Genomic DNA, 22,238 nt, shown 5'->3' with positions numbered 1-22,238 from the left:
CTGTGGCTAGTGATTTGACTTCTCCAGGCTTCAGTTTTCTCTTTTAAAATAAAACTTAGTTTCCTTCTTCTAGCATCATTTTGAGGTTTAAATGAGGTAATGCTTATAACTGCTCAACTTGGGAGCTGACTGCAATGTACATTCATTAAATTGATATCTATTAATATAGAAGCCAGTCCAACTGGAGTTGGAATGCAAGCACCACTTTTTTGCCCTTTCTCTCAAAAAAGGGTGACTCTTTCTGACTGAACTGTTTTCTAAGGGCATGTGGGGGGTGCTTTTTCTAAGCAGTTCCTTTCATTCATAAGAAGGTAGTTGTATAGAATTGTGATCATTTTAGCTTTATCATCCATAATTTAAGTAAAAATGACAAGAAGGAACTTGACTCATATTTAGTGACTTCTGGCATCTGATTAATCTCTTGGACAGGGTTATGGATCAATGTAAGTAAAGGGCTTAGGTTGCATTGAGGCCTCTGGAATAATCACTGCTAAAGCAGGATTGTGAAAGTTGCGGTTACAATCTAACAATTTTAAGATACAAATATGTGTGTCAGATTCACACCCACAGTTGCTGGCATGGCTATTTTAGGCTAACCAGTGAGGACTTACACGTGCAACTCAGGCAGCTCACATTGGTGGTGTATATATGTTCTGGGTAAATGCTGGGTAGATGCTAATGAAAGATTTGCACATCCATGATACTTGGTTCAGCTAAGTAAAGACGTGGAAGGGATCTTTCTTTGAGTTACAAAGTGAATTTCTAATATGTGCTCTTGGTCCTAGCAGATCTTGTATTACATTCAAGAGTTCAGAATTTTCCCATCAGCTGCAAACAAACATTTGTATCTCTAATTTAATATGGGGTTTGTGAAGGAGGATCTCTCCGTGTAAAATTTTAAAGTATCTTGCTGTTTTTTTAATAATACCAAATATTTGGCCCACATACCTATGCCTGTCTCTTAGTCATTACTTTCTTTTTAATTCTTCAACATTTAATTAAAATTTAATTCACAGCTTGTATTGACTCCTGAGACGTTTGAAGTTCAGTTGCATTTTGGGAAAATGTCATTTGGACATACATTTTTTGTAATCAGAATCCAAAACTTTGGACTTGCTAGTAATTGGATCCAGGCTGTGTAGAAAAACTTATTCCATATTTTCCATTGAAAAAGATATTTCTGTCTTCCACAAGGAAGTTCCTGTTACTGCTCAGTTGACTGGTTACTAGTCAACTGAAATAACTTGTTTGAAATAACTAAGAAACAATTACTGGGTTTTCAACAAAATTACTAAAAATCGTATTTTTCTATTCCTTTGTCATTTAATGTTATACAGGAAGAAAATGTCTTGCCATTAAGTCAAAATTAAATTTTATAAGTCTCTCTGCCTCCTTTGGCCTTGAATTCCATGTTTTTTCCTTTACATTCTGAGGTGGTATGCCCAAGTAGGTTATATTAAATTTTCTTAATTCTTAGACTTTATATTGGCTGGGCACAGTGGCTCATGCCTGTAATCCCAGCACTTTGGGAGGCCAAAGCGGGTGGATCACCTGAGGTCAGGAGTTCGAGACCAACCTAACCAATAAGGTGAAACTCTGTCTCTACTAAAAATACAAAAATTAGCTGGGCATGGTGGCATGTGCCTGTAGTCCCAGCTACTCAGGAGGCTGAGACAGGAGAATTGCTTGAACCCAGGAGGCGGAGGTTGCAGTGAGCTGAGATTATGCCACTGCACTCCAGCCTGGTGACAGAGCGAGACTCTGTCTCAAAAAAAAAAAAAAAAAAAAAAAATTCTTAAACTTTATATTGCATAACTATATTTACAGAAACCCAAACAGTATTAATTTTGGCATTAGGAATGAACAAAGAAAACAATGACAACAACAACCATTATTTGCTCTTTTTCATGCATCTTTTCAGAGCTGTTTGATTCTCTTTCATTATGGACCACAATAAATCAAAATATTTGAACTTTACAAGTATGACAGGATCTTGCTTTTTTTTTTTTTTTTTTAATATTTTGGGAAGCTGGTCTCAGCCAGGATTTTTGCAGGCTGAATACCTCTGATTCAGAACTCATGTTGGTAGCAATAAGCTCTGTGCTGTGATAGAAGTGGTAAGAGCTGATCTCTCATAGCTGCAGTTTCCTCATTTGTATAGTGAGGATGTTAAACCAGATGTTATAAATTTTTTCCTATTCTAAAATCTCTTCTTTACCCAGAGAACATATGTTGATTGCTTTGAGAGTGAATTTTCACTAGAAGTAGAATTTGGTTTTATTAACATCCTTTGAAAGAAGTAATATTGAAATGTAAATATAGGCCAGGCATGGTGGCTCACACCTCTAATCTCAGCACCTTGGGAGGCCAAGGTGGGTGGATCACCTGAGGTCGGGAGTTCGAGACCAGCCTGACCAACATGGAGAAACCTCGTCTCTACTAAAAATAGAAAAATTAGCCAGGTGTGGTGGCGCATGCCTGTAATCCCAGCTACTCGGGAGGCTGAGGCAGGAGAATCGCTTGAACTCAGGAGGCAGAGGTTGCCATGAGCCGAGATTGCGCCATTGCACTCCAGCCTGGGCAACAAGAGCGAAACTCTGTCTCAAAAAAAAAAATAAATAAAATAAAATAAAATAAAATAAAAAAAGAAATGTAAATAAGACTGCTTTTGAAGCTGACGGAGTTGAGTGGAGGAAGGGAGTGTGCCTAATGTAGTCAGGCAATAAAGCAGAATACAGGCAGCATGAAGGATGGAGTTTTACAAGTATGGGGGGTGTGTTTTAGTGTGTGTATGTTATGCTTTAATACATTTAAAAAGAGGAATATTATGTGCATGTTAAAACAAGGCTTGGAAGGGTATTCATTAGAATGTTCATTGCACCTCTGTGTGGTAAGAGGTTATGAATGCCTTTTATATTTTTCTTATAGTCTTTTGTGGTTTTTCAATGTCTGCAATGAACATTTTTAGTCATAAAAATGGGAAATGTGCAGGGAGACTCTACAGGGAGAAAAAGGGAGACTCACAGAGCTTCTTACAAAGTCCCCTGGAATGCTTTATCCCAAATAAAAACACCCTGGCTTCAGAGGGGTAATGGACAGGTTTGGATGTTTGATGGAACTGATGATCTTTTGCAGCAGATACTAAAAGAGAGGATGTTCAAGTCTGATCATTGAGAAAGAAATGGGGATGAAGCAGCATAAGAATTACGAGTGGTGTCTGCTGGGGATGGTGAATGGTTCTCCCTGCAAGAGTGGCCAGACAGCTCATGGCCATTCTCTGAAGTCACAGCCTGATTCTGGCCGGAAGGTTTTGGCAGCTTTTTAGGAAACTTGCAGATTTTGAAGGTGTATTTAGCAAGACCAGGTGGTGCAGCTGCTATGGCTACATTGACAGGTGGCAGTGAGTAAACTCCTCAGGCAAAATCAAAGATTGGTGTGGCTTCTGTTTTTTTGAGCAATGTGGGGTGCCTTGGATTTACTGGGGGTTGCTGGTGTCTTTGATGACACGTGGTGTCTACGAACAAAAATTTTACCTTTGACCAATGCTAGTTAACATCTTTATCACTTGTCACTGAGTTAGTAGCCTGTGCTAACTGGGTTAAGAATCTTGCTGAGAATCTCTCCCCTATGAATTCACACCTGAGTGTTAGTTCCTTTCCCCCAATCACCTGGCCCTCTAGGTTTTTTCTAAAAACAAACAATGCCCAAGTTATTTAGCGATTGTTTTGTTTCATATCACTCTTTAATGCTGAAAATTGGTTGAATTGATGTAAATAATTACTGATTTAGGTTTAAAAAAAGTTAATGCCAGGTACACACACAAACTCCACACTGTATAAGATCCTCCCAACACTGCCCTGGAATTTAACATGGGATGAGTGGGTGGTGGTGGTGGTGCTACAAATCATTCCTCTGTAGCATCTTACAGTTTTCCAAGCAGTAGTCAACCTCTCATGTCTTATTTTTGGGCTTTTGAGGCACACATCTTTAACAGAATGGATTTGGCCACCTTCAGACATGCCCTGTTTATTTTGATAAGATGAACCTGAAAATAAAAATGAGATTTTAAATTTAACTGTTCTCATTCTCCCTACTCTCTAGATTGTACCACCTACTTGAATCCAGTGGGGAAGCACGTGATTGCTGACGCCCAGAATATCACCATCAGCCAGTATGCTTGCCATGACCAAGTGGCAGTCACCATTCTTTGGTCCCCAGGGGCCCTCGGTGAGTGGTCAAAAATCGAGTGCATGGTGATAACCTGGGTGGATAGGGCCCAGTGCAAAGGTCCCACATGATGGTCTCCAGGAACCAGGCAGGTCTTGATGTGAGTGAGGCTTATGTTGGATTGGGCACAGATACACTTTGTTGCATATATTTGCTGGGCGTACACATGGCTTGAGGCTGTGCCCTATGGTCTTTTGTTTCTTCTACTGTTATTGTTATTCACATGGGCTTGAAAAGTAATATTGTGTGAGTAATAAATGGCACTGATGTCTTGGCCTCTGTCTCAGCCCTAGTCAGCGGTGGGAGGGCAGCAGTGCCAAGAAAGCCCATGGCCCATCCAAGGGCATAATGGCCATCCAGCATTAGCAGTCTCCGTGGACACAGAGACATGCCAGCCCAGCATTGGCACATGTTGTGATTTTTCAGGAAAATCCCAGTGTTCATGAAAGACAATGAAATCAATTCATTTTTAAATGTTGGCAACAAATTGAATTTTTTTTTTTTTTGAGACATAGTTTCGCTCTTTCACCCAGGCTGGAGTGCAATGGTACGATCTCGGCTCATTGCAACTTCCGCCTTCCAGTTTCAAGCGATTCTCCTGCCTCAGCTGCCCGAGTAGCTGGGATTATAAGTGCCCGCCACCACACCCAGCTAATTTTTGTATTTTTAGTAGAGATGGGGTTTCACCATGTTGGCCAGGCTGGTCTCAAACTCCTGACCTCGTGATCCGCCCGCCTCAGCCTCCAAAAGTGCTGGGATTACAGGCGTGAGCCACTGCGCCCAGCTTTAATTTTTATTTAAACTGTATAAGCCAAAAAAACCAAATGGAAAAGAACAAAAAAAAGGAGGCCAAGCATGGTGGCTTACACCTGTAATCTCAGCACTTTGGGAGGCCGAGATGGGAGGATCATTTGAGGCCAGGAGTTCGAGACTAGCCTGGGCAACAAAGTGAGACTCCCATTTCTACAAAAAGATTAAAAAATTATCCGGGCATGGTGGCACAAGTCTGTAGTCTTAGCTACTTGGAAGGCCGAGGCAGGAGGATCAGTTGAGCCCAGCGTGTGATGCTACAGTTAGCTATGATTATCGTGCCACTGCACTCAAGCCTGAGCTATAGAGTGAGAGACCCTGTCTCTTTATAAAACAAGACAGGCTGGGCGTGGTGGCTCATGCCTGTAATTCCAGCACTTAGGGAGGCCGAGGCAGGTGGATCACCTGAGGTCAGGAGTTTGAGACCAGCCTGACCAACATGGTGAAACCCCGTCTCCACTAAAAATACAAAATCAGCTGGGTGTGGTGTCGCATGCCTGTAATCCCAGCTACTTAGGGGGCTGAGGCAGGAGAATCACTTGAACCCACAAGGCAGAGGTTGTGGTGAGCCGAGATCGCACCATTGCGCTCCAGCCTGGACAACAAGAGCGAAACTCTGTCTCAAAAATAAATAAATAAATAAAAAACAAAAGAAAAAACTAAAAGAAAAAAGCAAACCTGTATTATATGGCTAGATTCGGGTTGGGGCTAAATCTGCTTGTCCTCTTGAATGAATTGAAGATACACAGGAAAGAATGGGTTAGCCAAGTGTGAGACGTAGGAAGGGGACCATTTGTTCAGGTGGGCCTGGGTTTGAACCCCCAGAATTGATCTTTCACATGAGGCATTGAACCTCACTGAACCCCAGCTTCCCAATCTGTAGAGGGGAGATGAGAACTGCCTCATGGTTAGAGACACACATGGTACATTTTCAGAGAGAACTCTCAAAGAATAGTGGCTGCTATTACCATGATCAGAACCTGGTTCTCAGGACTGCCGCTTTGACACTGCCACCTGATGTTACAAGTTTGTGAAAACCTGGCCAAGGGAGAAGTAAAGTCTGAATTTCTTAATCGGAACAGGATAAATCTCAGAAGAACCAGATTGCAGGAGAGGGAGGATGAAGCAGACCCATGGGCCAAACCACTTCTCCACATCAGTACTTCTGGGTTTTAACCTACTGGGGTTTCCAAAAATAATATTATCTTAACATTTAAAGATTAAAAACATTTTCTGTAGATAAAAAGGAAGTGGTCATTCCCTGTAAGGCTTAAATGGTTAAGGGGTTGGCCTGATGAATTGCAGGCCCCCTTGTTAGAATGAAAGTAAGAGATGTGAGCTGGTGGCAGGAAAACTGAACATTGACCAGTGGGGGCAGAAGTCTGTGCTTTTCCTGGATGCTGATTTATGGGTGGGGGTGGCTGGACAGTTTCTGTTAGGTTCTATCAAGGACACTTCTTGGAAGGTAGAAAAGCATGTGAGTTAAGAGCGCTGGCTGAGAGCCAGACACTTCCTGGGTTCGAATCTCACCTCTGTCATTTTATTCCTGTGTGACCCTGGGCAAGCCAGGTAGCTACTATAAACCTCAGTTTCCTCATCTGTAAAATGGGGATAATAACACCTTCCTTCTGTGGTTGTTGGGAGAATTTGATGAGTTTAAATGATGGGAGAGAGAGCAAATAATTTCTTTCCTGGGAAGCTGCTCTATAAAATTACTAATCATTACATAACTACAAGGTGTTAATAGTACTGTAATGTGTCACAGTGATAAAGGAATTACGTTTGCTGCCTCTTCCCTCGGCCTCAGAACCTTGGCATAGCGGTTTTTAGGCTAATCTTTTAAAAATAAGAACAAGAACCACTGCTTGCCACCCCAACTGATGAATTTTTTTTTCTTTCTTTCCTTTTTTTTTTTTTTTGAGACAGAGTCTCACTCTGTCGCCCAGGCTGGAGTGCAGTGGCATGATCTCGGCTCACTGCAAGCTCCACCTCCCAGGTTCACGCCATTCTCCTGACTCAGCCTTCCGAGTAGCTGGGACTACAGGCGCCCACCACTGTGCCCAGCTGATTTTTTTTTTGTATTTTTAGCAGAGACAGGGTTTCACCGTGGTCTCAATCTCCTGACCTTGTGATTCGCCCGCCTCGGCCTTCCAAAGTGCTGGGATTACAGGCGTGAGTCACCGCGCCCTTCCCCAACGATGAATTTTTATGTAATTGTGAGATGTATGGCTGTTAATGGTATTAATCACTTGGCTTTTGTTAACTAGTCATTCTGGGAATGTTGCATAAATTAAATCTTAGTATTAATACTAAGGATTTGTTTTAAAAAGTTTTTTTGGATCTCAAAAGGCAAGTCCTGCGAGATCTAAAATAGTTGTTGGTCTAATGACTTTGTCATCACCTTGTCTGAATCTCTGGTGGTTGCTCAGCTGGCTTTCACCCCCACAGGAAGCTTTGTAATTGAAATACAGCATGGCAGAGTCGATACCTGTGCACAGTAATACTCTGAAACCCTAAAATGTGAAGCTCTAATTGTTGCTCCTCTGCCCTACTCACCAAGAAATATGTATTCTTCATCAAATAATTATAGGATTGGAGAACCTATTTGAAAGAGAAAAAGATTTTCCTGGCCTTTATCATCAATAAATTTCCCACCTGGTTAATTGCATCCTGTGTAATTACTTTTGTCCTGGGAGGGGAAGGGTTGAAAATGTTCAGAAGGAATGTGAAATCGATATCTTGCCATTGCGGCAGGCTTTGGGGCTCTCCAGCTGCAGTTGGACCACTTCAGTCTCCGTGGGATACACAAACCCGGTGCTGGCGCTTGTGACCGTCAGAGCTTAATCCTTTTGAAAGCATCTAGTCGGACGTGCAGTGGGGGGAGCTCAGGTGGCAGGAGGCTGGGCTGGTGTCTTTCAGCGGCGCTGTGGGTGTCTCGGGGCCTCGGAGGCTGTATGAAGAGCACACACTGGGCAACCCTTGGGTGTCTGCCTTTCAGGCATGATTAGAGCAAGAACCGCTTTGTAAATCACACAGGCATTCCCCTAAGCTATTTAATCTCAAGCCTCAGAACCCCTTGGGTGCAGACACAATTTGTTGGGAATTTTGTATGTTGCTCAGTGAGATGTGCCAAAAAATGTAGAGCTAAAACTTAAAGTGGAAACATGGTTTTGGGGGATTCCCTAGTCAACACTGGGAATTATCATCAGCCAAATGTATTCTGTGTAATGACCTAGAAATTATATATTCCACTTCAGACTTTTTATGACCAATTGTAACTGGAGTCTAAATATTTGAACCCTAATGCCAGAGAGGCAATAGGTATTTATGAAATAGCTGGCTGGATTAGGGATTAATTAGTAATGGTGGGATGGAGAAAATCACCTGGTCTTTACCAGAGGAATGCAGGGGATGTGTTTTTTCCATTCTATAGACTCAGATACCCTGGCCACAGTTAGAATTCCTTTAACTCTGGTGTGTAGGTAGAGAAGATGGTAATCTTGGAGGAAGAAGAGTGTGTTCAGAAGTAATTAGGTTCACTATTAATAAAAGCATTCTGCTTTGCTTAGGCATCGAATTCCTGAAAGGATTTCGGGTAATACTGGAGGAGCTGAAGTCGGAGGGAAGACAGTGCCAACAACTGATTCTAAAGGATCCGAAGCAGCTCAACAGTAGCTTCAAAAGAACTGTAAGTCACACTGGGGAATGTGCTCCTGAAGACATGCCATTGTTCCAGGGTCCTGAATAGTGTATTCAAAGTCTGAAATTGGAGAAGGAGGGGCTATGGGGTCCACCCCACCCGCCAAGGTGGGCAAGAATGGTACAGCAGCACCTTGAGCCTGCTCCACGCTCCCAGGGAAATTCTTCAGCACCTCCCTGTGTAAACATGCCTCTCGGGTTACTGCTGGAGCAGTGATCCTGGAAGGTGTCTTTGTGCTCCAAAGAGTGTATGTGGGCTCACCCTGCGCCCCAACTCTGAGGTTCAGTATTAACAAGCCATGGGTTCTTTGCCAAAAAACAGACTGCATTGTCCATCTTCATGGTTAAGCGATCCAAATCTCAAGTTAGTCCAGAAACTAGACCTGACTTCCTGCTTCCCTGGAACATGTCCTGCAGCTCTGGAGTTGTGTCTGGGTGGCAGTTGGGGTAGGAGCGAAGACCTTATGAAGGTGGAGGGGTGGGTAATTTCTCCATGATGTCACTGTGTTTTTGTTCCCTTTTAGGGAATGGAATCTCAACCTTTCCTGAATATGAAATTTGAAACGGATTATTTCGTAAAGGTTGTCCCTTTTCCTTCCATTAAAAATGAAAGCAATTACCACCCTTTCTTCTTTAGAACCCGAGGTGAGTATGGCCTTTCCTGCCTGGTTCCCATGAGAAGACTTTTCTCCGCTTTTAATGATTTTTCTACAGAAATGTGTTCAAGAACGTGCCAAGGCCGGGCGCGGTGGCTCACACCTCTAATCCCAGCACTTTGGGAGGCCGAGGCAGGCAGATCACAAGGTCAGGAGTTCGAGACCAGCCTGGCCAACATGGTGAAACCCTGTCTCTCTAAAAATACAAAAATTAGCCAGGCGTGGTGGCAGGCGCCTGTAATCCCACTACTCGGGAGGCTAAGGCAGGAGAATTGCTTGAACCTGGGAGACGGAGGTTTCAGTGAGCCAAGATTGGGCCACTGCACTCTAGCCTGAGTGATAGAGCAAGATTCCATCTCAGGGGGAAACAAACAAACAAACAAAAAACATGCCAAATACTGGTATGAAACAAGCATGGCAAGGAGAAAAGCATCCAGAAAAACACTTTTTAGAATTAAGGTTAGGTACAGACACTGCTCATCTAACCGGATATACCCACTCCTGGCTTGTTATAGAACAGACCTGACAGTTGATATTTTTGAGGGTGCTGTGACCACCGCTAAGGCAGTCTGCATTACCAGGCACAGCACATGCCTATGCTCTCGGCTATTTGGGATGCTGAGGCAGCAGGATCACTTGAGCCCACGAGTTTGAGGCTAGCCTGGGCAACATAGCAAGACCCCATTTCTAGTTAAAAAAGACAGCTGGCCAGGCGCAGTGGCTCATGCCTGTAATCCCAACACTTTGGGAGGCCAAGATGGGTGAATCACCTGAGGTCAGTAGTTCGAGACCAGCCTGAGAAATATGGTGAAACCCCGTCTCTACTAAAAATACAAAAATTAGCCGGGCGTCATGGTGTGCGCCTGTAGTCCCAGCTACTCAGGAGGCTGCGACAGGAAAAATTGCTTGAACCCAGGAGGTGGAGGTTGCAGTGAGCTGAGATCAAGCCACTGTACTCCAGCCTGGGTGAAAGAGCAAACCTCCATCTAAAAAAAAAAAAAAAAAAAAAAAAGACAGCCATGTATCAAAATGATTAGATTAAAGAAAAAAAACTGGCCTGGCTCGGTGGCTCATGCCTGTAATCCTGAGGCAGGAGGATTGCTTGAGCCTAGGAGTTTGAGGCTAGCCTGGGCAACATAGCAAGACCCCATTTCTAGTTAAAAAAGACAGCTGGCCTGGTGCAGTGGCTCATGCTTGTAATCCCAGCACTTTGGGAGGCCGAGGCAGGCAGATCACGAAGTCAGGAGTTCGAGACCAACCTGGTCAACATGGTCCCTGTCTCTACTAAAAATACAAAAATTAGCCGGGTGTGGTGGCATGTGCCTGTAATCTCAGCTTCTCAGGAGGCTGAGGCAGGAGAATCACTTGAACTCGGGAGGCGGAGGTTGCAGTGAGCTGAGATCATGCCGCTGCACTCCAGCCTGGGCCACAGAGCAAGACTCCATCTCAAAAAGAAAAAAAAAAAAGGAATAAAAAGTGTAAGTTGATTTTGTGGTAAAGGTAGGAGCATGAAATGATTCCATCTTTTACCTGTTATCAGGAGGGTGGCCTGTCATTTTCAGGACTAGATTAAGAAAATTATTTTCTAGAAAGTTCTGTTTATTTAATGTCCATGTGCCAGGCCCTGTTCTAAAGGCATTCCAAATATTAACTCCAAATACCCTCTGTGACAACCCTACAAAGAATTTAATCGTACCATCCCCACTTACTAGATGCCGAATCCCACACAGAGAAGGTGAAGGGCTTGCCGGGAGTTGGATTTGAACCCCAGAAGTCTGACTCTGGAATCCATGCTCTGAACTCAACCACCCACTGTGCTGGGTCTGTTCACCTTCTGTTCTGTACAGGTTATCTCTTTAATCTTCCGGAGTTGCTGCTTTCAAACTTTGGTGGCTGGTCGCCCTGGAACAGGCAGCAGCTCCTTCTTGCCTTCCTGATCAGTCTTTCTGTCATTCAAGGCCTTGGATGGTCAGTCCTGTCCAACATCCCCTCCTGTGAGGTCTGGTTGCAGCCCTCATCCATTGTGATGTTTCTGTTCACAACTCCAGCCTACATCAATGTTTCCCTCTGCAGAATTCTTATTGTGGTTGTTTTCTATGCAGCAAAGTTATTTTAACAATTGATTTCATAATTTTTTTTTTTTTTTTGAGATGGAGTTTCGCTGTCGCCCAGGCTGGAGTGCAGTGGCACGATCTCGGCTCACTGCAAGCTCCGCCTCCGGGGTTCACGCCATTCTCCTGACTCAGCCTCCTGAGTAGCTGGGACTACAGGCGCCCGCCACCATGTCCAGCTAATTTTTTTGTATTTTTAGTAGAAACGGGGTTTCACCATGTTAGCCAGGATGGTCTTGATCTCCTGATCTCATGATCCACCCGCCTCGGCCTCCCAAAGTGCTGGGATTACAGGCGTGAGCCACCGCGCCCGGCCCTCATAATTCTTAAAATAAAATTCCATAGGGCAAAGACCATGTGGATGTCACATCATCTCTAGATGACTTGCACATAATAACCAGATAGAAGATTCAAAGAATGTGTTTATGAAAGCCTCACCTAAATCAAAATTAGTGTAATTTAAGATGAATTTTTCCCGTTGGCGTAGAATCAATGTGTCTTTTTGGGGGTAAGGTGGAGGCAGGGGGTGTGTTCCTGGAATGCAAACATTTATAACCATTTCAGTGCACTGTGGTTTTGATGCTGCCTTCAGTTTTCTTGGCATTATATGGAGACTCTCCCTGGGTTAGCAAGCAGCATGGCACAGTGGACTAGCTGTTTGGCCTCTCTCATTGTGTTTTTATTGCGTTTAGATTCTGTTTCAAAGCTATTGGCTTTGGTACCTGGTTTTCAGTGCTGACACTACTACTTATATGCCTGCATGTAATTTCAAGAAACCATCAAAAGCATCTTAAATTAGAATACTAGTGAAGGTTAAAATAATCCTGCAGCAGTTACCAGGACCACTCCAAAGTTCTCTTGTGTCTAAACATCTCCACAGTGGGGTAGGGGCCAGCATCATTTCTGTTTACAGCTGAAACAGAGCCTCCATGTGACTGTAGCATGAACATAGCTCTGCTGCCCTTGGCCACCAGCCTTGAAATTATGTAATGCCTGACAAGCTTTTAAAATCTGGGTGACTTTACACTGTTACCATTTATGTGGCATAAAGTGAACTGCATTAATATTTTTATATTATACCATTTAAATTTTCATAAGATACAACTGCACAGTAGTGAAAATCCTCACTGAATTGATGTATTTTATACCTTTTCTAGCATCACCCGGCACAGTATCTTTATATTTCATTGGGTTGTTGGGAGAGGAAAATGTCTAACTGTCCTAAAACTAAAAACATGTATCTTTATTCTCTTAATAGCCTGTGACCTGTTGTTACAGCCGGACAATCTAGCTTGTAAACCCTGTAAGTAATAGTGTTCTTATCTATCAAGTCTCAAAGTATCGCCACTATGATGGTGTTAGGGTAGCCTCTGGTTGCTCACTCTGGGTCCTACCTTCTTCCAGTCTGGAAGCCTCGGAACCTGAACATCAGCCAGCATGGCTCGGACATGCAGGTGTCCTTCGACCATGCACCGCACAACTTCGGCTTCCGTTTCTTCTATCTTCACTACAAGCTCAAGCACGAAGGACCTTTCAAGCGAAAGACCTGTAAGCAGGTGAGCTGCTGGGTGTACATAAAGGAACACTGCGTGTTTCAAAGCGACCCCCAGGCCACTGGAATTTGGGTTGCTCAATGTGAGCATTAGGCTTTGTTGGCTCTCAGTGGTTGGTAGATACTTGAGAATGTAATCATTGGGCATGTCTCAGGGCCATCTTGCCACTGTCCTTCATTCCCTAGTTATCTGTAACCCAGCTGTCCTGGTGGTGATATAGCCTGGTAACAGTATTGCCAAGGAATAAACAAGAAGTATTTCTCATTTGTTCATATATATGTATGAACAAATATATATATATATATATATATATATATATATATATATTTTTTTTTTTTTTTTTGAGATGGAGTCTTGCTCTGTTGCCTAGGCTGGAGTGCAGTGGTGTGATCTTGGCTCACTGCAGCCTCCGCCTCCTGGGTTCAAACGATTCTCCTGCCTCAGCCTCTGGAGTAGCTAGGATTATAGGTGCATGCCACCACGCCCAACTAATTTTTGTATTTTTAGTAGAGACGGGGTTCACCATGTTGCCCAGGCTGGTCTTAGACTCCTGACCTCAAGTGATCTACCCACCTTGGCCTCCCAAAGTGCTGGGATTACAGGCCTGAGCCACCACACCTGGCCTGTCCTTTTATATTTTCAGCATTCATCATGTGCTCTCTTGTGTGGCAGGCCCTGAGCTTTATGCTGCTTGAATCCATACCACTCTATGAAACAGAGGCTGCTGTCATCCCCATTTTACAGATGAGAAAGCTGAGGCTCAGGGATGTCACCTGGCTTGCTCAAGGCCGCACAGCTAGTAAGTGGAAAAATCAGATCTAGGAGCCAAGCCACTGATAACTCAGTGGCTACTGATTTTACAAATAGGCCAAGGTTAAATAGAAACTGAGTAACCCAGCCTTTAAACTGGGAGTGGTCAGAAGAGTGGAAACCGTTTCATGGATGTTCATAGGACTGTCTGATTGCCTCTGTGGATACCAAGAAAGTTTTTGGTCATGGTGGCAAAGCCCAGTACCTCCTTAGACATGCTCCTGTGTATGTCAGGTTCTGTCATAGTTTGCTCTCCTTGCTGGCTCTCATCTCTATCAAGGTCTTTGACCTCCTGCTCATGTTAAAATTATGGCAAATAAAATATGTATAAACACAGACTGGTAATTTCTTTCCTCACCCTTTTATTAAGTAAAGGTTGTTCAAACCAGTTTCTTTGTCTTCAAATCAAATATTCCTGCTGAGGGTGCCACCAGCTAAGCATAGACTATGGCAAGGGTCCTGGGCTGTCCTGGGCCTTTTATCAAAGGGAAGTTCAGATAACATGTGGCAGATAAACACAGTTGCTTTTCGATCTAATCACATTTTCTGAAAACTGTGGTTGAGACTGGTGGCAAGTCTCCTTCAGCTCTGGGGGAGAAGAGGTGTCCTGATGACCTTTGCCCAAGAAGTGAGTTTTTAAAGTGTTCTTTGGTCTGTTGCAGGAGCAAACTACAGAGACGACCAGCTGCCTCCTTCAAAATGTTTCTCCAGGGGATTATATAATTGAGGTATGCATAACACAAGAAAGCCCTATTAATGCTATAGAATGAACCAGTTCATATAGAATTCCAACTGTTTACAACACTAAAATTTCAAGCTATTGAAGGTGTGCACAGTTATATTTTTATATGGTTCTTAACATGCTTTTAAAAAAAGTTTATATATAATTGATTTTTGATCTCTTCATTAAATATTTCAAATAAATATTTTTATGTAATCATATGGTCCATATATAACCATGGTTTAAAATCTCTAGTATTCCTTAATACTACAAAGATATATTTTTAAGATTTTAGCTTAAATTTTTTTTGTTTTGGTATGAAAACAGCAAAATAAGTTATGCCCATTACTTTTGCCTATACTTCTCTAAGTTTCTGTTGCTATTCTTCTATGTATGTATAAATGAATTCTAAACACCACTTCAAAGAACATGTAAATGTAATGTTTCAGTGAAACCCGGTCTCTTCTAAAAATACAAAAATTAGCTGGGCGTGGTGGCGGGCGCCTGTAATCCCAGCTACTCGGGAGGCTGAGGCAGGAGCATCACTTGAAACTGGAAGGTGGAGGTTGCAGTGAGCCGAAATTGCACCACTGCACTCCAGCCTGGGCGAAAGAGTGAAACTCCCTCTCAAAAAAAAAAAGTAATGTTTCATTTCCTTTTTAAGATTACCTTTTCCTGTATCAAATTGGTACTACAAATAATAAGAGTATAAGGAAAATAGAAAAGGAAATTAACAATTTGTCCATAGTGCCACCATTCAAAGACAACCAACATGTCTTAACATTTTGGTAGAAACACCTAGTTCTTGCACTCCTTGGAAGCAGTGTGTGGTTTTTGACTGATACACCTTCTTAAAGCATTAATGGAGGCCCAGTAAAATCAGTGGAAGGATGCCAGTTTAATTGAGCATTATTAGAACGTGGGACTCACCAGCTGACTTCTTCAATGAATACACAGCCTTTTGATTAATAAAAGAAAACATGATGAACTTAGAGTTTCGAGTTGGTAAAGCAGAGATGAACCTGAGTACACATGATGCCTAGTCTCAGTCTGGCAGATGATTACAGGCTCCAGCCATTCTTTTCCAAAACTCAGCCATTCTCCACTACTTGCTTCCCACCCCTTCCCTCACTGCCCACTGATGGAAAAGATGAATGAAATTACCATTTTTTTCCACTTACCTGGTATATATCACTTTAAAAAAAATAATGCAGCATCCTCTGTTTTGCAGCTGGTGGATGACACTAACACAACAAGAAAAGTGATGCATTATGCCTTAAAGCCAGGTAGGTGCTTTTTTGTTTGAAATTTGGCCCTAGACTACTATAGACCAAGGTATGTGATACTCTCTGTACTTCATGATTTACAGAAACAAAACAAAATTTGGCTCCTCTCTCTTAAATGATGTTCCATCAAATCTGACTTTTCTTCCATTCTAATGTTTATAACCTGGAAGATTAAAGCCAGTTTGGTGTGTGTAGCTCGGACTAGATAAATAGTCAATTGTCCTCTGAAGAAAAGTGGTGGGAGGGGAGATTTCCTTAGGCAAAATTCTCACTCAAAGGTATTTTATGTCCCAGCCTGACTCTTAACTGTTGAATTGTTCTTTGCAACTCTTTAAATATGAACCTTTGAATCCTTTTTTAATCACCAAACCACACTAGAGAAAGGTGGTTGCATGGTCCTAGAACCTGTTATGCGGCTTATGTTTAAAAAGAAAAAAAGTTGTTTCTCTTTGAACCTTTACACTGCTTAAGTTTAAAAACTTTCCCTTTGAAATTTCCCAGTGCACTCCCCGTGGGCCGGGCCCATCAGAGCCGTGGCCATCACAGTGCCACTGGTAGTCATATCGGCATTCGCGACGCTCTTCACTGTGATGTGCCGCAAGAAGCAACAAGGTATCTCTTTGTGTGCTGTGTCTCCCCACAACAAGGGGCAGACCAGGGGTTGCTGCCAAGAGAAAGAGAGACTGGGAGTACCTCGGTCCTCCAGGATGGCGCCTGGGAAGCCTCATAGCTCCTACTATTCAGTTCCCAGAATTAAAATATTTGGCTTTTAACCTCAGGAGCCACTAAAAAAACAGGTATCATTATATATCTGTTTCTTGAGACAGGGTCTCGCTCCGTTGCCCAGGCTAGAGTGCAGTGGCACAGTCATAGCTCACTGCAGGCTCGACTTCCCAGGCTTAGGCCATCCTCCCACTTCAGCCCCCTGAGGTAGCTGGGGACTACAGGCATGCACCACCATGCCTGGCTAATTTAAAAAAAAATTTTTTTTGTAGTCATGGGGTCTCACTATGTTGCCTAGGCTGGTCTTGAACTCCTAAGCTCAAGCATTCCTCCTGCCTCAGCCTCCCAAAGTGCTGGGATTACAGGCATGAGACACTGCATCTGGCCCATAATTCTATTTTCAATGATAGGATAGTAAATTCAGGGTCATAAAGGAAGTCTGAAGTATAAGTAAGGATATAGGTAGGGCTTGGTCATTTACAAAAGTCACCATAAGACAACCTTCTGAGGAGTTGGAAATGATCCATAGCTTGGTCTGGGTGAGGATTACACAGTTATATACTTCCATAAAAATTCACTGAGATGTACACTTAAGATTTATGTACTTTACTTTTGTAAATTTTACATCGATAAAAAGTTTTTTAAAAAATCAGCTCTGCCTGTGCTTAATTGGTCTACTAGGTGCACTTGGCTGCAAGAGCCAGTTCTGGGCACTCTGCTAACTAAGGTAGCGCTCTGCTAACCAGGGTGACCCCTGCAGCATTTCTTAGTTTATCCAAGATCAATTTCAGGTAAAGAACAATTTTTGACCATTCGTTGCTCCACTGCGGAAATCAGCTGTCCCATTCCAAGTGATGATCAGAGGGGGCTGATGGAGTTGGGGAATGGGACTGCTCTAGGTAGACGTGTTCTTTCTTGAAGATAGCACTGGGTTTCAATTCTTAGGGAATAGAACAAAGCGTTGCTTGCAAGTATCAACCTTATCTTCTTTTCCAATTTAGAAAATATATATTCACATTTAGATGAAGAGAGCTCTGAGTCTTCCACATACACTGCAGCACTCCCGAGAGAGAGGCTCCGGCCGCGGCCGAAGGTCTTTCTCTGCTATTCCAGTAAAGATGGCCAGAATCACATGAATGTTGTCCAGTGTTTCGCCTACTTCCTCCAGGACTTCTGTGGCTGTGAGGTGTGGAATCTAAAGTTCCTTCTCCTACCCTGGCCAGGACACTTGCCCTGTACTCTCTCCCCGCTGCCTTCTCCTCTCTTCTGGGCCTCCTGTGGTGACACCTGCCCTTGACTAGTGCCACAGCTTTCAAACTGGGGATAGTCTCGCACTCTTTTTTCAGTCTGTCTTACCCATCACCAGCACTAAATATTTCATAATACTTAGTTCTAACTCTGACAAACTCCTGCTCTAAAGCTTTGAGTGGCACCCACCTGGCAGGAAGTTTTGTAAGCATTAAGAAGACCAGTAGCTTCCATGGAAACATGCAATTGGAGTTGAGGGGTGTCACTCATGACATCCTAGTGAGCATGTTCAGGACAGAAGCCCCACTTGGAGAGTCAAAGAGAGAGTGGCAAGTAAAGCAGTGAGTTCGCACAATTGTTTGGAGGAGTTCTGCTGAGAAGGGGAATGAAGGACGGGGCTGCCATTAGAGGGGATCTTGAGGTCCAGGGAGAATGGATAAACGAAGGGCTCTGTGAAGCTGTTTGACCATTGACTGGTGGAATCATAGACAGGGAGAAACTCATGATGCAGGAGACGGCACTGGCCAGAGAGAACAGGGAGGTAGGAAGGGAGCACTCCCGGAAAACAATATTTTGTCAAGCACTGAAATGATCTGCTCTGGTTTCTTAGCTGTTCTCTTGAGTTATTAATATGTTATTAATATGCTTTTCTATAATGTCAGAATGTACATTTTTAGAGTGAAGTCTGAAACTCTCATGCAAGACATACCCTGTTTCTTGAAAATGCAAGAACTGTACAATAACTGTGTGATTGGAAGTTGTTTTTGCTTTGAAACTGCCCATTGGCATGTTTTTCAGAATCTCTCCATGTGGTGAGGCTGCCCCCTAGTGTCAACATAACATACTACGCTAGCCTAGTTTCCCTCTGCATGAAAGCGTGAGGTTGGTGGATCAGCACGTGCTGAAAAATAACTGCACTCTAGCCAATGGCACACAGTTTTCAGATACCACGGGCAACCAAGTTTGCTTTACTTCACAAGTATTTAGCCTCTGGGGAAAACGCTCTTCCAGTTATTAGTGTAATAGTTACTGTAGAAAATTTGGAACTAGAAAAGGATGATAAATAAAACATTGTCTGGAATCCCAAACTGATTAAGGAAAATCTTAGAAAGAGGAACTCATATTTCATGTGTGGTTTATTTCCTTCCAGTCTTTTTCCATATAGGTGAACTCACACGTACAGTTTTGCCTTTGGGGCTGATTGAAATGATTTTTTGCAGTCTCTTAATAATTTTTTACACTATTAGTAGTTATATGTCAACTGCAATTTTAAATAGCTACATGATCCTCCATATTGATTTGCCATAACTGAGTTAATACAAATATTAAGCATCTCAGTGGTTCAATATTGTCCCATTTGTGATGATTTCCCAAGAAAGATGCCTGGAAATGGAATTGCTGGGTCAAAGATAGAAACATTTAAAAAATGCTTGGTATATACTCCCACTGAGCTTTTAGCATGTGTAATGTTAGCAAGAATTAAGGAAAGTATAAGACAATTCAGGGTTATTTTCAGCAAGTGGATGGATGTTGGGGCTTTTTCCCCATTGGTAACATCTTAGAGCAGAAGAGGAGAACAAAGTCGTTTCAGAATGCCCTTCCCTGTAAGATAGTGTGGCTGCTGTGTTTCGTCATAGCCATTGGGAATTAATAACTACAGAAGGAAAGACACCAACACAATAACCAAGAGAGTTGGTAGAATTAGGTAAAAGTGGTCTGAGAAGGTGAAGTCCTCTAAGGGGCCACACATGTCTGATTTTTCTCTCCTTTGTCAGCCACGCCCACAGTCTCCCTACCAGACCGCCTTTGGGGGTAAAGCTTTGTCAATTACCAGCCTTGTAGAGATGTAGCCTTGTATACCTGTGTGAAGCTATAGAGGAAGGTGCTAGCCAGTCCTGAGTGAGTTACTCAGAATGACCATGTTAATGCAGTTCACTAGCCTCCTCTCCAGCCATGGACCAACTAGTAAACAACATAGGTGAGCCTGAGGCTATGAGAGTGTCGAGATAGGTCCCCTTTGTCAGTCACTGTCTGGATGTGAGTCACCTATAATTGTGGGTGACTGGCATCCAGGCCTGAGCCCCATCTCCCAGCTCACTTTGGAGTCACTCATCCACATCCTCCTCTCAGAGCCTGCCAGCCTTCTCTCCAGAATCTGCCCCTCCAATCTAGGCACCTCACTCACCAGATCAACCAACCTCAGTTTCTCTGTCCTGTGCTCTCTACCACCTGTTGCTTCCTTGAGGATATCCTATCTATGTAAGGTGTGACTTGGGCAAGGTGCCAAAAGCACTGCGCTTCTGTCCCCTCACTTGTAGGGCAGGAGTGGTAATGACTCCATGTGATACAAAAATGGATGGATGGCAAGTTTTTGCAGAGGGACTAGGGTGTGACCATCACCCACGGAACTTTAGCTGTTCCTTGGTATGGTGTAACCTGGAGCCTGCACATAGCTGTGCTAATAAGGGTTAAGGGGCAGATGAGATGGCCTCCTTCTGACATTTCCCTTCCTGTTACTCACTTCCCGAGCCTCTCCCCGAGCCTTCTGTATGGGTGAGGTGCCTTGTTCTCTTTCCAGGTGGCTCTGGACCTGTGGGAAGACTTCAGCCTCTGTAGAGAAGGGCAGAGAGAATGGGTCATCCAGAAGATCCACGAGTCCCAGTTCATCATTGTGGTTTGTTCCAAAGGTATGAAGTACTTTGTGGACAAGAAGAACTACAAACACAAAGGACGTGGCCGAGGCTCGGGGAAAGGAGAGCTCTTCCTGGTGGCAGTGTCAGCCATTGCCGAAAAGCTCCGCCAGGCCAAGCAGAGTTCGTCCGCGGCGCTCAGCAAGTTTATCGCCGTCTACTTTGATTATTCCTGCGAGGGAGACGTCCCCGGTATCCTAGACCTGAGTACCAAGTACAAACTCATGGACAATCTTCCCCAGCTCTGTTCCCACCTGCACTCCCGAGACCACGGCCTCCAGGAGCCGGGGCAGCACACGGGACAGGGCAGCAGAAGAAACTACTTCCGGAGCAAGTCAGGCCGGTCCCTATACGTCGCCATTTGCAACATGCACCAGTTTATTGACGAGGAGCCCGACTGGTTCGAAAAGCAGTTCGTTCCCTTCCATCCTCCTCCACTGCGCTACCGGGAGCCAGTCTTGGAGAAATTTGATTCGGGCTTGGTTTTAAATGATGTCATGTGCAAACCAGGGCCTGAGAGTGACTTCTGCCTAAAGGTAGAGGCGGCTGTTCTTGGGGCAACCGGACCAGCCGACTCCCAGCACGAGAGTCAGCATGGGGGCCTGGACCAAGACGCGGAGGCCCGGCCTGCCCTTGACGGTAGCGCCGCCCTGCAACCCCTGCTGCACACGGTGAAAGCCGGCAGCCCCTCGGACATGCCGCGGGACTCAGGCATCTATGACTCGTCTGTGCCCTCATCCGAGCTATCTCTGCCACTGATGGAAGGACTCTCGACGGACCAGACAGAAACGTCTTCCCTGACGGAGAGCGTGTCCTCCTCTTCAGGCCTGGGTAAGGTGCCTTTGGGGCCGGGTCCTAACAGGCCGCAGCCTTTGACCATGCTTCCGAAATCAGTCAAAGCGTTTTTCCACTTTTGGTGCCAACTTATTGGGCAATGAAACCTGATGAGAACACAGCTCGTTTGGTAGTCTTGATTTATACCAGGTGATGGGAGTACTCACATGTTTGAGTTGCAGAAATACTAATGCTAAATTATAGTGAGCTGCCCAGACCCTGCAAGGGATGTTGTGCCACATACAGACTATGCACTGTATCACTTTTCTAAACTCCAAAAACATCAGACACGAAAACACACTGGGCCCCAAGGGTCTTGGGTAACAGTTTGTGGATGCGTCTTTTTTAGACCTGTAATGTTCACACACACCCCCCCCCCCCCCCACATTGTCTTTAAAGCTACATTCATTGAGTCTGGGATTCATGGGTACAGTATTCTTTCTGTCCTTCAGCATAGGGTCCCAGGTATGAGGGCTCTCTAGGAAGGCCTCCTTCCGCAGGGAGCATCAGGTAGATGCCATCTCAGGCTGTCCCTTACCATGTCTGTAACTAGTTGGAGTCATGCATACAAACCCTTGACTTTTTTTTTTTTTTTTTTTGAGATGGAGTCTCACCCTGTCGCCCAGGCTGCAGTGGCATGATCTCAGCTCACTGCAACCTCTGCCTCCTGGGTTCAAGCGATTCTTCTGCCCAGCCTCCCAAATAGCTGGGATTACAAGCATGCGCCACCATGCCCAGCTAAATTTTTGTATCTTTAGTAGAGATGGGGTTTCACCATGTTGGCCAGGCTGGTCTCAAACTCCTGACCTCAAGTGATCCCTCAACCTCGGCCTCCCAAAGTGCTGGGATTACAGGCGCGAGCCACTGCGC

At 44.1% G+C, this 22,238-nt stretch overlaps 2 protein-coding genes across 3 annotated transcripts in view; one reads left to right on the top strand and one right to left on the bottom strand.

The window, feature by feature from the left end:
• IL17RD (interleukin 17 receptor D) overlaps positions 1–22,238 on the top strand; it is a 75,652-nt gene that overhangs the window by 46,667 nt on the left and 6,747 nt on the right. For both annotated transcript variants that reach the window (XM_016941355.4, XM_024355518.3), the window contains exons 3-12: positions 4,102–4,227; positions 8,607–8,725; positions 9,261–9,381; positions 12,762–12,806; positions 12,908–13,059; positions 14,529–14,594; positions 15,819–15,873; positions 16,375–16,485; positions 17,598–17,782; positions 20,423–21,365. In XM_016941355.4, the coding sequence (XP_016796844.2) occupies positions 4,102–4,227; positions 8,607–8,725; positions 9,261–9,381; positions 12,762–12,806; positions 12,908–13,059; positions 14,529–14,594; positions 15,819–15,873; positions 16,375–16,485; positions 17,598–17,782; positions 20,423–21,365 (1,923 nt within the window). The remainder of the gene's footprint in view (positions 1–4,101; positions 4,228–8,606; positions 8,726–9,260; positions 9,382–12,761; positions 12,807–12,907; positions 13,060–14,528; positions 14,595–15,818; positions 15,874–16,374; positions 16,486–17,597; positions 17,783–20,422; positions 21,366–22,238) is intronic.
• Positions 3,713–11,340, bottom strand: LOC101059338 (uncharacterized). Its single transcript, NM_001279844.1, is given in 3 exon segments — positions 3,713–4,045; positions 7,693–9,281; positions 11,102–11,340. A coding segment is annotated over 1 exon segment (351 nt). The 5' UTR covers positions 9,066–9,281; positions 11,102–11,340; the 3' UTR covers positions 3,713–4,045; positions 7,693–8,714.

Source organism: Pan troglodytes, chromosome 2, assembly GCF_028858775.2.
Source record: "Pan troglodytes isolate AG18354 chromosome 2, NHGRI_mPanTro3-v2.0_pri, whole genome shotgun sequence".
NCBI lineage: Eukaryota > Metazoa > Chordata > Mammalia > Primates > Hominidae > Pan > Pan troglodytes.
Note: the sequence above shows the minus strand (reverse complement) of the source record. Positions and strands in the feature narration are given on the sequence as shown.